Source organism: Crinia signifera, chromosome 19 (assembly GCF_055691185.1).
Source record: "Crinia signifera chromosome 19, ASM5569118v1, whole genome shotgun sequence".
Classification (NCBI taxonomy): Eukaryota; Metazoa; Chordata; class Amphibia; order Anura; family Myobatrachidae; genus Crinia; species Crinia signifera.
In genome coordinates this window covers 95,421,193-95,436,197 of record NC_139226.1, presented here as the reverse complement: position 1 = coordinate 95,436,197, position 15,005 = coordinate 95,421,193, and the positions used below count along the sequence as shown (strand labels likewise).

The 15,005-nt window shown below is 50.2% G+C and overlaps 1 protein-coding gene and 1 long non-coding RNA gene across 2 annotated transcripts in view; one reads left to right on the top strand and one right to left on the bottom strand.

Moving 5' to 3' along the window:
- Positions 1–3,987: 3,987 nt before the first annotated feature.
- On the bottom strand, positions 3,988–14,824 carry LOC146042748 (uncharacterized). The gene is made up of 2 exons (XR_014464002.1): positions 14,255–14,824; positions 3,988–4,147 (listed from the first exon to the last, which is right to left on the bottom strand). It is a non-coding gene; the product is annotated as an uncharacterized LOC146042748 (long non-coding RNA).
- The window catches only part of CAMTA1 (calmodulin binding transcription activator 1), a 1,324,131-nt gene continuing 1,323,593 nt past the window's right edge, over positions 14,468–15,005 (top strand). Inside the window, exon 1 of the mRNA XM_083162948.1 lies at positions 14,468–14,876. Coding sequence (XP_083019074.1) covers positions 14,852–14,876 — 25 coding nt within the window. The 5' untranslated portion in view covers positions 14,468–14,851. The remainder of the gene's footprint in view (positions 14,877–15,005) is intronic.

The following is a 15,005-nucleotide window of genomic DNA, read 5'->3' as shown; positions in this document are numbered from 1 at the left end:
ACCCTTTAACCCAGAGGAGCGACACAGGAAATTTCAGCTTGCCCAGGAAAATACCTGGGTTTTTGCGGCAATGAGAACGGGGTATTACTCAAGTCAGTAGTTACAAGTCAGATAGGTTGAACTCGATGGACTAATGTCTTTCAGCCGTAATTACTATGTTACTATGTAGACAATGGATTTGGCTACCGCCGTGCTCCTGGCATAAAGGGTGCTCCTCTCCCCCATTATCTCCAGTCCACTGCCATATACCGCCTCACTGACAGTGCCAAAGACAGGAAGTTGTTATCCATGAACACAGGTGCAGGGCCACCTTCCTGCTGGTGACATAGGAGCCCGGGCTATGTGAAGAAGAAGAGGAGCTATGTGAAGAGGAGGGACAGCAGCGTTCTGTTTGGGAACCATATCAGACCATGGTTCATTCGCTCCCCATGTGTTGGCACGGGGGAGCGATGTTTTGTGCATTTCTGGGCATGTGCAGACGCAGGGTGCATGAGACCACGGCAAACAGGGTTTTAGCTGGGCTCATTCACCCAAGTGTGACGGTGGGGGGCAGTGGCCTGGGCCATTTACATATGGGAACGCCCAGCTTTTCATGGACATTCCCCATGCAAATGCCTTGATGACGTGGGTGCGGCCAGCTGACATCACCAGATGCCTGCCCACTTCCTCCCGAGGGTCCATGCATATGTAAGTGACTTGAGAGTCACTTTTATATGCGTGCACCTTTGCCATCATTCGATGGTAATCCACCATCGAATAATGTAGGTGGATCCCACTAGGCTGCTAATGGATGTTACTGTGTACCATTCATTCGCAGGTCCTGCAAGAGAATCGACCTTGCGTATGAGTGGCAGCCAGGCCACCATTTGCAAGGCAGGGTTTGGTGGACTCACACGGCTGCGATTCGCAGCCTTGCAAATCCACCAGAATAACCCCCCATGTCACTGCAATTAGTGTTCTCTGTTGTTGGTTCTGTTTCTTATTGGGGAAGGAGGGAACTGCTTCTGAATCCGTCTCTCTTTCTCTCGGACACCATGGACCTTATTCAGGCTCGTTTAGCTCGCATGCGAGCGCAATGTTATCTAAATGCACATGTGCATTCCTGCGCACCCAACATTGCGGGCAGTGTGCCAGGGTACTTGCCCATGGGAACGCCCAGTGTTTTAAGGGTGTTCCCAATGGAACGCCCTCCCCATTGAAATCGCCAGGTGACGTGGGCGCCGGGCAGCTGATATCACCGGATGTTGATGACCTGAGAGTCACTTTATATATGCATGCACGCACCAGATCTTTTGATAGTCAGCGATCAGCTAAAGATGTCGGAGTTTCCCCCGGCCTGAGAATGGATTTTTATGTATGTTTCGCAGGTCGTGCGAAAGTGAACGGCATGCGAATGAGGGGCGGGTGGCCTGCCATTTGCAGGGAGGGATCTCTCTCCCTCTCTGCCACTTTCTCTTCCTGACGTCCCGATCTATCTCTCACAGCCCCCTATCCTGGACACTCTAATACTCTTCCCACACGCTTGCTCTTGTTCACTCATCTTTCTGTCTCTCCCCGACACCCTCTCTCTTAAGGCCCCCATACACTATGCGATTTGGGCTTGATCGGGCCGTGAAATCCGCCGAAATTGCACATGTAGACATCCCCTCCGACTTAATGCACGATCCCTTGCGCATTGGATCGGAGTCGGGAGGTCGGACGGGCAGCACATAAGATTTGGTAAATCTTATGTGCAGCCCGTAGCAGGGCAGGGGCGGCAGCGGGGGGGTTGCCTGCGACCAGAGAGCCGGCGGAGGAGGGAACCAGGCAGGGGGGGCCACTGCCATGCAACGCCAGTGGGCGCACTTAAAAAAAAAAACCATAAAAATGAATGGGATGCCACTGGATGAGAGAGATCTCAGCCAATCAGTGGCTGCCCATTAATTTGTATGTTTCTTTTAAAGTGTGCCTTCCCCTGCCCCCCCTCCCCCGCTCACTCCGCCCGGCTTTCTGTTTGCATCCCCGCCAGCTGCCGTCCCCCGCTCCTTGGTCCTCTCCCTGGCGCCCGCCGCCCCCCTGCTCCCCAGGAGTTGCATGTGATAAACTGCATGCGATTTATCAAATGCAAAACTTGGCACATGAAGGGCCTAATTGCATGTGATCACTTCCGGGGAGCTGCGGGGACAATCAGGTCTGACTTGCCCTTAGGACAAGTCGGACTAATGTATCCTTTACTCCCATCTTTATCTCTGACACCTGCCTCTTATTCTCTCACTTTCCCTGATACCCTCTATCGCTCCCCCCCTCTATTCCTGACACTCTCTTGCTCTTCCCTCTTTCAAGCTTCTTATCTCTCTCTCCTGTAGGTCTCTCTCTTCCTGACACCCTGTATGGATGTAGCAGTGTATGGGTGTCTATATGTATATGAGAGGCAATGTATGTATGTGCATATGTATGAGAGAAAGTTTATGTATGTATGTTTGTAAAACGCAACAGAATATGCTGCTCTATATAAGAAACTGTTAATAAATAAATAAATATGTACATACGTATGTATGAGGGAGTCAGTGCATGGATGAATATATGCATGTACGTATGAGAGAGGCAGTGTATGTATGTAGAAGGCAGCGTATGGATGTAAATATGTATTTATGGGAGGGGCACTGTATGTATGTAAATGGAAGAGGCAGTGTTTGTATGAATGAGAGGCAGTGCGTTTGTGAATGTATGTATGTATGTATGTATGTATGTATGAGAGGCAGTGAATCGATGTATATATGTACTGTATGTATGGAGGCAGTGCATAGGTGTCTGTATATACTAGAGGGGCAGTGTAGTTAAGGAAAATATGAAAGAAAATTAATATGTCTATGTACCTATGAGAGCGGCAGGTTGTGTATAAATGTTTATATATCAGAGGCAGTGCATGGATGTATACGTATGTATGTATGTATGTGAGACACAATGAAATCGAAACAGATAGCGTTGTGTGTTCTTGAAATAAAGAGAGATAGTATGTGTTGAAAAGGGAGTGAGTGAGAGGTGATGGAATATTAGAAAGGCAGAGAATGTATGTATGAATATATGAGGCAGTGTATGGATATCTATGTATGTATGTATGCATGTATGAGACAGAAGTTTTGCCTAGGGCATGGGTCCTCAAACTGCGGCCCTCCAGATGTTGTGAAACTACAATTCCCAGCATGCCTTGCCAAAGTTTTAACACTCCGTTATAGGAAACCTGTGGCAAGGCATGCTGGGATTTGTAGTTTCACCACATCTGGAGGGCCGCAGTTTGAGGACCCATGGCCTAGGGTGTCAAGAACTTTTGCACAGGCCCTGCTTACGATTCCTCAGTCCATTTGGTCTGCTTTTTGTGGTTTATTTTTTAATGCCCTGGATGCCCACTTGGACCAAAGAGGACTGATCTACACCAGATAAATGGTAAGTATAATTTTTTTTTTATAGATACCCATTTGGATTTTCTACTGGAGAAGAGGACCGAAGCCATGGGATCAAGATATATATGGATGTAGTGTGTAATAAATTTTTACTGTATTTTGTGTGTGGGTCACTTTGGTATTGGTTCTGTAGTGTGACTATTAATGGGGCCATTAATGCCCTGCATGTTGGGACTTGTGGTTCTCCAAGTCCTAGCATTCGGGGGAGGCTTGCTGGGCCTTGTAATTCTACTACAAAACACAATATCTTATTTTTACACTTTTTAAACTATCAGCCCAGCGTCCACCACCTTGGGGCACTGGGGACAGCCCTGGGCTTCAGCCTAGGCCGCGGGTGCCCTGAAGGGGGGAACCCCTGTATTTTTGTAACTGGTCCAGGAGCCGGTGCTGGTTTCTTGAATATGTGAAGATGCTATTTAAATTTTTCCCCGCTATTTGGGAAACCAGGACCAGCTGACAGGTTATGCACCATTTTTTTTCCTTTTTCACAATTTTACACAGAGAATCGTGCACAGATCTGAATGGATATACAGCAGAGTTCTATCAATAGTGTACTCATAGGCATTCTGGATTTATTTTCATCATCTCCAATATACAGCTTTAGATTAACCCTTATATCACCAATTCCGACCAAAATCCTGGATCTCCGCAAACCTGGACCATTACATTTTCAACAAGTATCATTCGAGAGGCCCCATTCTAGACTCCTAAAAAAAAAAAGAAAAAAAAATAGGATTTTGGGTACCTACCGGTAAATCCTTTTCTCGTAGTCCATATGGGATACTGGGTTCACTACTATGGGGATTGAGACCTCCGCAGGAGAGACAGGCACATAAAAGACTTTCAGTGTGGGTGCACTGGCTCCTCCCCTCAAACTCCCTTCACTAGTCAGTTAATGAAAAACTGTGCCGAAGGAGAGTATGTGAGGAGTATGTGATAATTTACTGTGGTGAGATTCATCCAGCACACCCAAAACAAACAAAACATAGAAAAGGTGAATCCTAACATCTTCAGAGGACACCTTTAACTAGAAAAAAATATATATATAAATAAAAGTCCTATAGACAACAAGGCAACAAGCCTTAATATAGTAAGAAGCAGAATCTTACAGCAGAATAGCCGCACTGAGGCGGGCTCCCAGTATCCCATATGGACTACGAGAAAAGGATTTACCGGTAGGTACCCAAAATCCTATTTTCTCTACCGTCCAATGGGATACTGGGTTCACTACTATGGGGAGGTCCCAAAGCTACCAGAACGGGTGGGAACGTGCAGAGTCTGCTGTAGCACCGCATTCCCGAACTGGGAATCCTCCCTGGCCAGGGTGTCAAATTTGTAAAACTTTACAAAGGTGTGTTGACCTGACCAAGTAGCGGCCCTACAAAGTTGCATGGCCGAGGCCCCTCGAGCAGCCGCCCAAGAAGTTCCTACAGATCTGGTTGAATGAGCCTTCACTGAAAAAGGAAGAGATAAACCAGCTTTTGCATAGGCCTGTTGGATAGTACATCGTATCCATCTGGCTATGGTCCGCGTAGAAGCAGGTGACCCCTTCTTCTGCGCATCATAAAGCACAAAGAGGCTATCCGTCTTTCGGATCCTAGCTGTGCGCTTTACATACCCCTTTAGAGTGAGGACCACATCCAAGGAATCAGGTATATCCGGGTGTGTCGCGCTTGAAGGGACCACAATAGGTTGGTTTAAGTGGAACCCAGACACAACCTTTGGAAGAAAATGTGGTCTAGTCCTGAGCTTAGCCCTATCCTCGTGGAACACTAGGTAAGGACTCCTACATGACAAGGCCCCAAGCTCGGACACCCTCCTGGCCGAAGCCAGGGCCAGCAGTACAACCGTTTTCCAAGTGAGGTGTCGCAACTCAGACTCCTCTAATGTAACAAACCAAGCAGATTTTTAGAAAGGTAAGAACCACCTCCAAATCCCACGGTGCAGTGGGTGGCACAAAGGGAGGCTGAATCCTCAGGACCCCCTGTAGGAAGGTTTGTACTTCTGACAAGGCCGCAATCTTTTTCTGGAAAAACACAGACAGTGCCGAGATCTGGACCTTTAAGGATCCCAAACGAAGTCCCTTCTCCAACCCAGCCTGAAGGAAACGCAGCAGGCTGTTTAGTCAAAAAATAGCCGGAGGTAAGGCATTCCTTTCGCACCAGGCAATATATCTTCGCCATATGACATGATAATGAGAAGCCGTCACCGGCTTCCTGGCTCTTATCATGGTAGTAACAACAGAAGGATGTAGACCTTTGTGGACTGCCGCTCAACCTCCAGGCCGTTAAACGTAGCCGCTGTAAGTCCTGAAAGATGAACGGGCCCTGGAGGAGCAGGTCTTTTCTTAGAGGCAGACGCCACGGGTCTTCCACTAGCATGGACTGAATGTCCCCGTACCAGGCCCTTCGTGGCCAATCCGGTGCCACCAGGATGGCTTCCGTCTCCTGATGCCGAAGCCGCTTTAGCACCCGTGCCAACAATGGGAGCGGTGGGAACAGATACACTAGTTGGAAATCCCAGGTCCAAGTGAGAGCGTCCACTGCTATCGCCCCTGGATCTCTGGTTCGTGCACAATACTTCTATACCTTGTGGTACAATCGTGAAGCCATTAGGTCGATCTGAGGGAGTCCCCACAGATCCACTATGGTGTTGAACACTTGAGGGTGAAGACCCCACTCTCCCAAGTGAAGGTCGTGACGACTCAGGAAGTCCGCCTCCCAGTTGTCGACTCCCGGGATGAAGATCGCTGATAGGGCCTGGACTTTCTGTTCTGCCCAAGAGAGGATCTTTGTCGCTTCCCTCATGCAAGGCATGCTTTTCGTACCACCCTGTCGATTGATGTAAGCCACAGTGGTGGCATTGTCCGACTGGACCTGGACCGCCTTGCCCTGCAACAATGGAGCTGCCTGTAACAGGGCATAGTAGACCGCCCTCAACTCCAGCTTGTTGATATGTAGGCTGGACTCCAGTGGGGACCACCGACCCTGGAGGTGGACTCCCTGTGTCACAGCCCCCCAGGCTGGCGTCTGTGGTTACCAGAACCCAGTCCTGGATCTGGAACCGTCTGCCTGCCAACAGATTGGATGAATCTAGCCACCACTGTAGCGAGATCCTGGTTCTTGTTGCAAGGCCAATCCTCCTGTGCATCTGCAGGGGGGATCCTCACCATTTCGTCAGAATATCCAGTTGCAGGACTCTGGAATGGAAATGGCCAAATTGTATTGCTTCGAATGAAGCCACCATCTTGCCTAGGAGCCTGAGGCAGAGATGGATCTGTACTAAAGGAGTCAGTAGAACCTCTCTCACAAGCTGTTGTATCGCATTGACCTTTTCCATTGGCAGGAAAACCCTTTGTTCCAACGTGTCCAGGATCATGCCCAGGAATAACATCCATTGGGCCGGAACCAGAGATGATTTGGACATGTTCAGAATCCATCCGTGGTCTCTTAGAATCTGCATGGTCAGATTGAGAGCACTTCTCAAGGCTTCTGCCGAACCCGCCTTTATTAGCAGGTCGTCCAAGTAGGGTATGACGTTTACCCCTTGAAGCCTGAGGAGTGACATCATTTCCGCCATTACCTTTGTGAAAACCCGCGGGGCTGTTGACAGCCCGAAGGGTAAGGCTCGGAATTGGTAATTGTCGTTTCCCAAGGCAAATCTGAGGTAGATTTGGTGCGGGGGCCAAATTGGGATGTGTAAATAGGCGTCCTTTACATCTATTGAGGCCGGGAACTCCCCTTTTTCTAGACTGGCAATCACCGACCGCAAGGACTCCATCCTGAACCTGAACACCCGAAGGAAGGGGTTCAGTGACTTTAGGTTCAGAATGGGCCTTGCTGAGCCGTCTGGCTTCGGTACCAGGAATAGTTTGGAATAATATCCCTGGCCCTGTTCCGTGCTTGGAACTGGCACAATTACCTGTGTCTGAAGGAGCCTGTGAATGGCCCCCTGAAGGAGAACCTGATCCTCCTGGGATGCAGGAAAGGCCGACTTGAAATACCTTCTGGGAGGGGGCTTGTCGAATTCCAGCTGTAGCCTAGTGAAATGAGACTTCTGGCCCAGGAATCTAGGCAGGAGGCGTCCCACACATGACTGAAGTGCAACAATTGCGCTCCCACCTCGTGGCGGGAGAACCCCGTCATGCTGCAGGCTTAGAGGTATCCCCGGCATTGGTACGGTCTTGGGTACCTGAGGTGTTTGGTTTACTAAACTTCCCTCTCGTGCCTCTGTTGGCATTGGAGGCACCCCTTGCCTTGGGGCGAAACCTGCTCCCACGAAAGCACTGCTGGGAGTTACCTGTGAAGGTGCGCTTTGTCACTGTGGGTGCTGATGGGAGGAAGGTGGATTTTCCTGCCGTGGCCTTAGAAATCCAGCCGTCTAGTTCACTTCCAAAGAGCCATTCGCCCGTAAAGGGAATACCCTCCACGCTCTTTTTAGAGTCCACGTAGCCACAAAGCCCGTCTGGCTGACACCGCCATGGCCGAATTGCGCGCGTTTATTGCGCCCAATTCCTTCTGCGCCTCACAAAGGATCCTTGCGGTGTCCTGAATGTGACGCAGATTGTCACCGATCTGGGCCACAGTCATGTCACCCAACAACCCCTCCTGGATCTGGGTTGACCAGGTATGAATGGCCTTAGCCATCCAACAGCTTGCTAGTACTGGGCATTGAGAGGCCCCACTAGCTGTGTACATCGACTTGAGGGTAGCTTCAAGCCTTCTGTCCGCCCCGTCCTTAAGGGTGGATACACCTGGGACTGGCAGCAACACTTTCTTTGAAAGGCGGGAGACAGATGAGTCCACCACCGGTGGCTCCTCCCACTTCTTTCTGCCCAGAGGTTCAAAAGGATAAGCATTTGTAAACCTTTTAGACAGAGTACACCTTTTATCAGGGTTCTGCCATGCTGCCCTGAAAACCGTTTCTAATTCTGCCTGCTCAGGGAAGTACACCGGCTGTTTCCTCTGAGTCATGAAGAAAGTATCCCCTTCTGTGGATGCCTCCAACGGGAGATCTAAAGCCTCCCTAATGGCCTTGATTAGTGGTTCAGGACCATGTGCTGCTAGCTCAGGTACTGGTTCCTGCTGAATCTGCTCCTCTCCTTCCTCCAATATGTCCTCATCATCATCATCATCTGAGTCTGGGGCCATTGCAGCAGCCGGCCTCTTCTGAGGCTGTGCGGGAGGAGGAGGAATGTGAAGGGTATGAAGAATATCAACCCTGGCAGATAACATGGACAATTCCCTCTGAACCCTCTGCGTCTGCTGAGTGTTAGTGGAAAGCTGTGAAGCTACAGAATCTAGCAATGTCTTCATGCTGGAGGCCCACGCAGGCTCCTGATCATCAGCCTGTGATATCCCCGCAAGCTGTGGGGGCACCCCACTGACCTGGGTGTCTGCACCACTGGGTTGTGGTGACATACAAGGTTCACAAGTGACCTGAGACTGTGACTTGGGCCCAAATTTGGTGCTACACACCATGCAGGTAAGCTTCTTTACCATGATGAGGCTGTACCTCTGATATAACACAGCAGTACAACTCACCCCCACACAGCCACTCACACACACACACCACGCCACTGGTATGGAAACAGACTATGAGACTTGTAGTATGTGTGCTTGTAACTAATCAGTGGGGAAAACAGAGCAATTGGGGAACCAAGTGCACCCTTAACCTTAACTCACAGATCTGGGTGAGCTGGTAACGCTACACAGTGATTTGAACAACACAGTGTCTATACAAAACAAGCCAGATAGCGCAGCAGCGCTAAATCGCTAATTAACTTGCTGTCTCTGCCGTGTTGCAAGGACCCGGATCCACCACGCCAGTGAGGAGCCTTTCTGTAATGGAGTCTGCAGCATGAAGAAGCAGGACGTGACAGCGCGCACCCAGCAGAGCCTGGTCCCGCTCTGAGTGAAGCCCCGCCCCCCTGTACACGGAGCTGGCGCTTCATCTGATTTTATACTGGCACATAATGGCGGTTTCTTAAAACAACCTTTGGGGTGTCCCTGGTGGTCCAGCGGCAGCACCCCCGTGCCAGTGTCACTGATGTGGGGTTCACGCGGTCCCTACCTGAGGGCCGCCATTACTGTCCATCATCATGCCGCACAACAAATGGCTGCGGAGTCCCCTTGTGGAACCCCCAGTCTGTACTCACCACTGTAGTCTTCTGACCTGTCACGGGTGTGCGGCGGCTGGGGGGCTTGCTCGCCACGGCGCAGTGCTGTGCGGTGACAAGCCCCACACAGAACCGAATGTCCTGCAGCAGGGTCAGCTCTGCACCTAAAGAGGCCGGGGACTGACCCTTCCACTGACACCCAAGAAGCAGGACAGCTGTGTGGTCACCACAGTGCCCCAAAATAATAAACTTAAATAAAACAGTCGAAAAACTCTGGAGCATCCAGAAGCACTGCCTCTCCCTGAGGCACATTTTTTAAAACTGACTAGTGGAGGGAGATTGAGGGGAGGAGCCAGTGCACCTACACTGTGGGTGAAATGTAATAGGGTGCGATTTTTTTCGTATGAAAAAAATCGCACCAAATCGCACCTTTTAAAATCGCATTTTTTGCTGCGAATTCGCATATGTAATGAGATGCGAATTTGCAGCAAAAAAGTGCGATATGGTGCGATTTTGGGCGCTTTTTAAGTCCTGAAAATAGTACTGTGCGGTGTGTGAAAAAAAAAAAGAAAAAAAACGGCGTGCGGTCCCCCTCCTAAGCATAACCAGCCCCGGGCTCAAAAAGCCGGTGCTGGTATCATAAAATCACAGGAACAAACAAGTTGGGGTTCCCTTGATTTAATGAAACCAGCACCAGGCTCAAGGTCCAGCGCTGGTTCCCAAAATACGGGGGACAAAATGACTAGGGGTCCCCCGTATTTTAAGAACCAGCACCAGACCCAACCAGCCAGCAGGGTAATGCCACAGCCGGGGGACACTTATTAAATAAGTTCCCGCGGCCAAAGCATTAACCCCCTGGCTGGTCAGCATGGGCAGGGGTCCTGGGGAAGTGGGGACCCCCCAATGAAGGGGCCCCCCCACCTCCAGGACTTACCAGCCCATGCTGAAAGTCCGGGGCTGTCCCTGATGCCCCTGGGCGGTGGGCATCGGGCTGATGTAAAGTGTAAAAAAAAAAGAATCAAAACTATTGTCTTCTACTGAAGAACTATGAGTCCCAGCAAGCCTACCCCGCATGCTGGGACTTGGAGAACCACAAGTCCCAGCATGCGGGGCATTAAAGGGCCCGCTGGCACTTGTAGTTCCACAGTACAAAAAATAGTTAAATAAAACACACTGACACCCAGAAAAATAAAAGTTTAATTCATACATAACACACACATACTGATACTTACCTAACTTGAGCCCGTAGGTCGGTCCCTGGATCCGGGGCTCCAGGGCAGAAGAGTCCGGTTCCGGGGCCTTGGTCCTGGTTCCGGGGCTGGTCCTGGGTCCGGGGAGCCAGGGCAGAAGAGTCCGGTTCCGGGGCCTTGGACCTGGTTCCGGGGCTGGTCCTGGGTTCCGGGGCTCCTGGACAGAAGAGTCCGGTTCCGGGGCCTTGGTCCTGGTTCCGGGGTTCCTGGGCTGAAGAATCCGGGGTCCAGGATCCGAAGTAGTCCACAGGGGTACCTGAGGAAGGAAATCCTACTCACCTGGTCCCTGGCGACGACATCGGCATCCTCTCCGACAGACGCGCTGCTCCCGGCTGGTACCCGCTCTCGGACTGGAGAGGCGCAGAGATGTTTCATCTTCTGCGCCTCTCCTCAGAATGATTCCATTGGCCGCCTAGCGGCCAATCAGGAGCCGAGAAAGTCGGCTCCTGATTGGCCGGTAGGCGGCCAATAGAATCATCCGAAGGGAAGGAGCGGAAGATGAAAATCTCTGCGCCTCTCCAGTCCGAGAGCGGGTACCAGCCGGGAGCAGCGCGTCTGCCGGAGAGGATGCCGATGTCGTCGCCGGGGAACCAGGTGAGTAGGATTTCCTTCCTCAGGTACCCCTGTGGACTACTTCGGATCCTGGACCCCGGATTCTTCAGCCCAGGAGCCCCGGAACCAGGACCCTTCTGTCCAGGAGCCCCGGAACCCAGGACCAGCCCCGGAACCAGGACCAAGGCCCCGGAACCGGACTCTTCTGCCCTGGAGCCCCGGACCCAGGAACCGAACTACGGGCTCAAGGTAGGTAAGTATCAGTATGTGTGTGTTATGTATGAATTAAACTTATTTTTCTGGGTGTCAGTGTGTTTTATTTAACTATTTTTTGTACTGTGGAACTACAAGTGCCAGCGGGCCCTTTAATGCCCCGCATGCTGGGACTTGTGGTTCTCCAAGTCCCAGCATGCGGGGTAGGCTTGCTGGGACTCATAATTCTTCAGTAGAAGACAATAGTTTTGATTCTTTTTTTTTACACTTTACATCAGCCCGATGCCCACCGCCCAGGGGCATCGGGGACAGCCCCGGACTTTCAGCATGGGCTGGTAAGTCCTGGAGGGGGGGTCCCCACTTCCCCTGCCCATGCTGACCAGCCAGGGGGTTAATGCTTTGGCCGCGGGAACTTATATAATAAGTGTCCCCCGGCTGTGGCATTACCCTGCTGGCTGGTTGGGTCTGGTGCTGGTTCTTAAAATACGGGGGACCCCTAGTCATTTTGTCCCCCGTATTTTGGGAACCAGCGCTGGACCTTGAGCCTGGTGCTGGTTTCATTAAATCAAGGGAACCCCAACTTGTTTGTTCCTGTGATTTTATGATACCAGCACCGGCTTTTTGAGCCCGGGGCTGGTTATGCTTAGGAGGGGGACCGCACGCCGTTTTTTTTTCTTTTAACTATTTTTTTACAACAGAACCATGCACAGATCTCAATGATCTGTGCATGTTTCTGATAAAATCACCAGGCAGAACCTGGTCTATTTTTTTTGCGATTTTTAGTAACCTTTACTAAAAATCGTAACCCATTAAATATGCGAGTTATATCGTTTTTAATGGGAAAACATCTGGATGCGATTTTTAGTCTAACTAAAAATCGCACCTTTAAAAAATGCGATTTTTCCCTCAAATCGCACCCTATAAAATATGCGATTTTCGGGAAATGCCCGAAAACGGCGTATTTTGCGGGAAAAATCGCAAAAAAAAAAAAAAACGCCTCCCATTACATTTCGCCCTGAAAGTCTTTTATGTGCCTGTCTCTCCTGCGGAGGTCTCAATCCCCATAGTAGTGAACCCAGTATCCCATTGGACGGTAGAGAAAATACTCAAGACTTTTCTGTAAAGTATAGTTTATGAAAAACTTTTCTGTACTTCATTGTTCCTGTACTGTATTCCATTCCTTCTATCCGTTAAGCAACTTGAATTCTATTAGAGAAAGAGCGTTATATAAATAGAATTATTATTATTCTTTCCTGTCCCTTACTGTCCTTCGCCTTAGCAAGCAATCAGACTGTCTATCATTTATATATTGCATTCTAGAAAATGAGAGACAGAACCTGATTGGTTGCTATGGGAAACATCTTCACTTGTCTGGTTTGGAAGCCTTAGTAAACCTAACCCTTATGAGGAGATTTACTAAGATGGGAATTCTATTTGAGATGGGACGTTGCTGTGGGCAACCTATCAGATACTATCTATTATCTTCTAGAAGGTGCTAAATATATAAGTAGATTCTGATTGGTTGCCCATAGCAACATCCCATGTGAAATAGAACTCCCAACTTAGTAAATTTCCCTCTTAGTATTAACTTTTGGTGCTGCTGAGATCTGAGTGTTGGTAGGAAGGGGAGTGTGTTTCTAGGTGCTGCTGGTATTGGAGTATTGGTAAGGGGGTTGGGGTCTCTGGGTGCTGCAGTGGAGTGCTGTTGGTGCAGTCTCTGGTTGCGGCTGGTGGTGGTGTGCGTCTCTGGTTGGCAGCATATTTCTGTGCCGGGGCAGCCTGGCATCAGGGGCGGCCATAAAACTCCCTTGGAAGCATTATGCAGCTGAAAACGTATGGGCTAAGCACTTTCGCAAACAGGTATCCGGTCGGTAGGTTGGGTTGACATGCATTGAGTCGACACCTGAAATATGTCACCATGGTTGGAAGGTCGGCACAAGCATTAGGTCGACAATCCAAATATCAATGTCGGTTTTCACTTTTCTTTTTGAGCCGATGAGCGGTATTTCATGCCCTACCATCCACTAGGGTGTGGAGGGGAAAATAGAATAGTGCCCGAAGCTTGGCGAGCGCACCGATACAGTGTCCTTGTTGACCATGTCGACATTCGGGACATAAAAAAGTGAAAACACCCTTGTCAACCTAGACATTGTCGGCCTAATGCTTGTGTCGGCCTTCCATGCGTCGACCTATTTCAAGTGTTGACCTTTGGTGGGTAGACCCAATGACACATACCCTGCAGATAAATAGATACTTAAAACCTGTAATAACAATAATAAATTCAAACATTTAATGGTTAATAATGATGACAAATAATAATTAAATAGTAATAAAATTAAAATAAAATGATTAATAGTGACAAATAATCTAAATTAAATATTAAAAAAAAAATATTAATCACAAATCTTAAATGATTATATAATTTAAACAATAAATAAATTATGAATAATGACACATCTTAATAATAATAAAAATATTAACTAAAAAAGAATAGTACTAATACTATTACTACACTACATACTACATGTACATTGTGCAGAAGACTGAGCTGCCATGCTATGTGTCATATTAAGCACTTCGATCTGCAATGGTATTCTCCAGCAGCCCCAGTGGTGTCTTGGGCTAGAGACGACGCATCATGTAGAGACCGAGTCACCATGTCTTCTACTACCAGTACCTACCCACGTGAGAAACCACGCCGTGAATATGAGTGGGGGGCCGCTCTCCCTACTGTGTGTGCCTGTCCCGACCCGGGGATAACAGCAGCCGAGGACACCCCAACCTCCTCGCAGCACTTCACGTGCGGCACCAGCGCTGACAGTAGGGGGCGTGGCCAGAGGCGCATCTACCAGCCACAAGCCCAGCCGCCACGCTCCGCGGTTGGTCTACGCTCGCCCTCCATGCCCCGCCTCACCGCGCCCCCTTTGCGCCCGCCTGGCCCAATGAGAGGCCCCCCGCCGACTCGCCTCTCAGACGATTGGCCGCGGCTCGGCAGGCTTGCTTACACGCCGGCCAGTCGCGACGTTTGTTTAGGAGGTTGAGCGGGCGTCTCCTAGCTGAGGCCAATTACACGTTCGTACGAGGGCGTGGCGGTGGGCGCCGAGTTCGCCCCCTCCAGGCGTTGACGCGAAAGAGGAGAGCGCGGCGATTGGCAGCGCCAGACGTCCGTCAAATTGCCCATCCTTCGGCCTGGAAAGGGGGGCGCGCGCTCTGGCGGTTACACACACACACCGGGCGCGAGGAGAACGCGAGAGGAGGATGTGGCGCGCGGAGGGGAAATGGCCGCCGAGAACAAGCCGGAAGGTAAAAGAGTGCGGAGCCCCCCCGCCCCGACGGGGGCTGCACCCACCCCTTCTTCGTGTCCAGGGGGGTGTGCTTTGCTCGGGTTGGGGGAGCGGCAGCCGAGCGGGCAGGCAGGCAGGGGAGACAGTG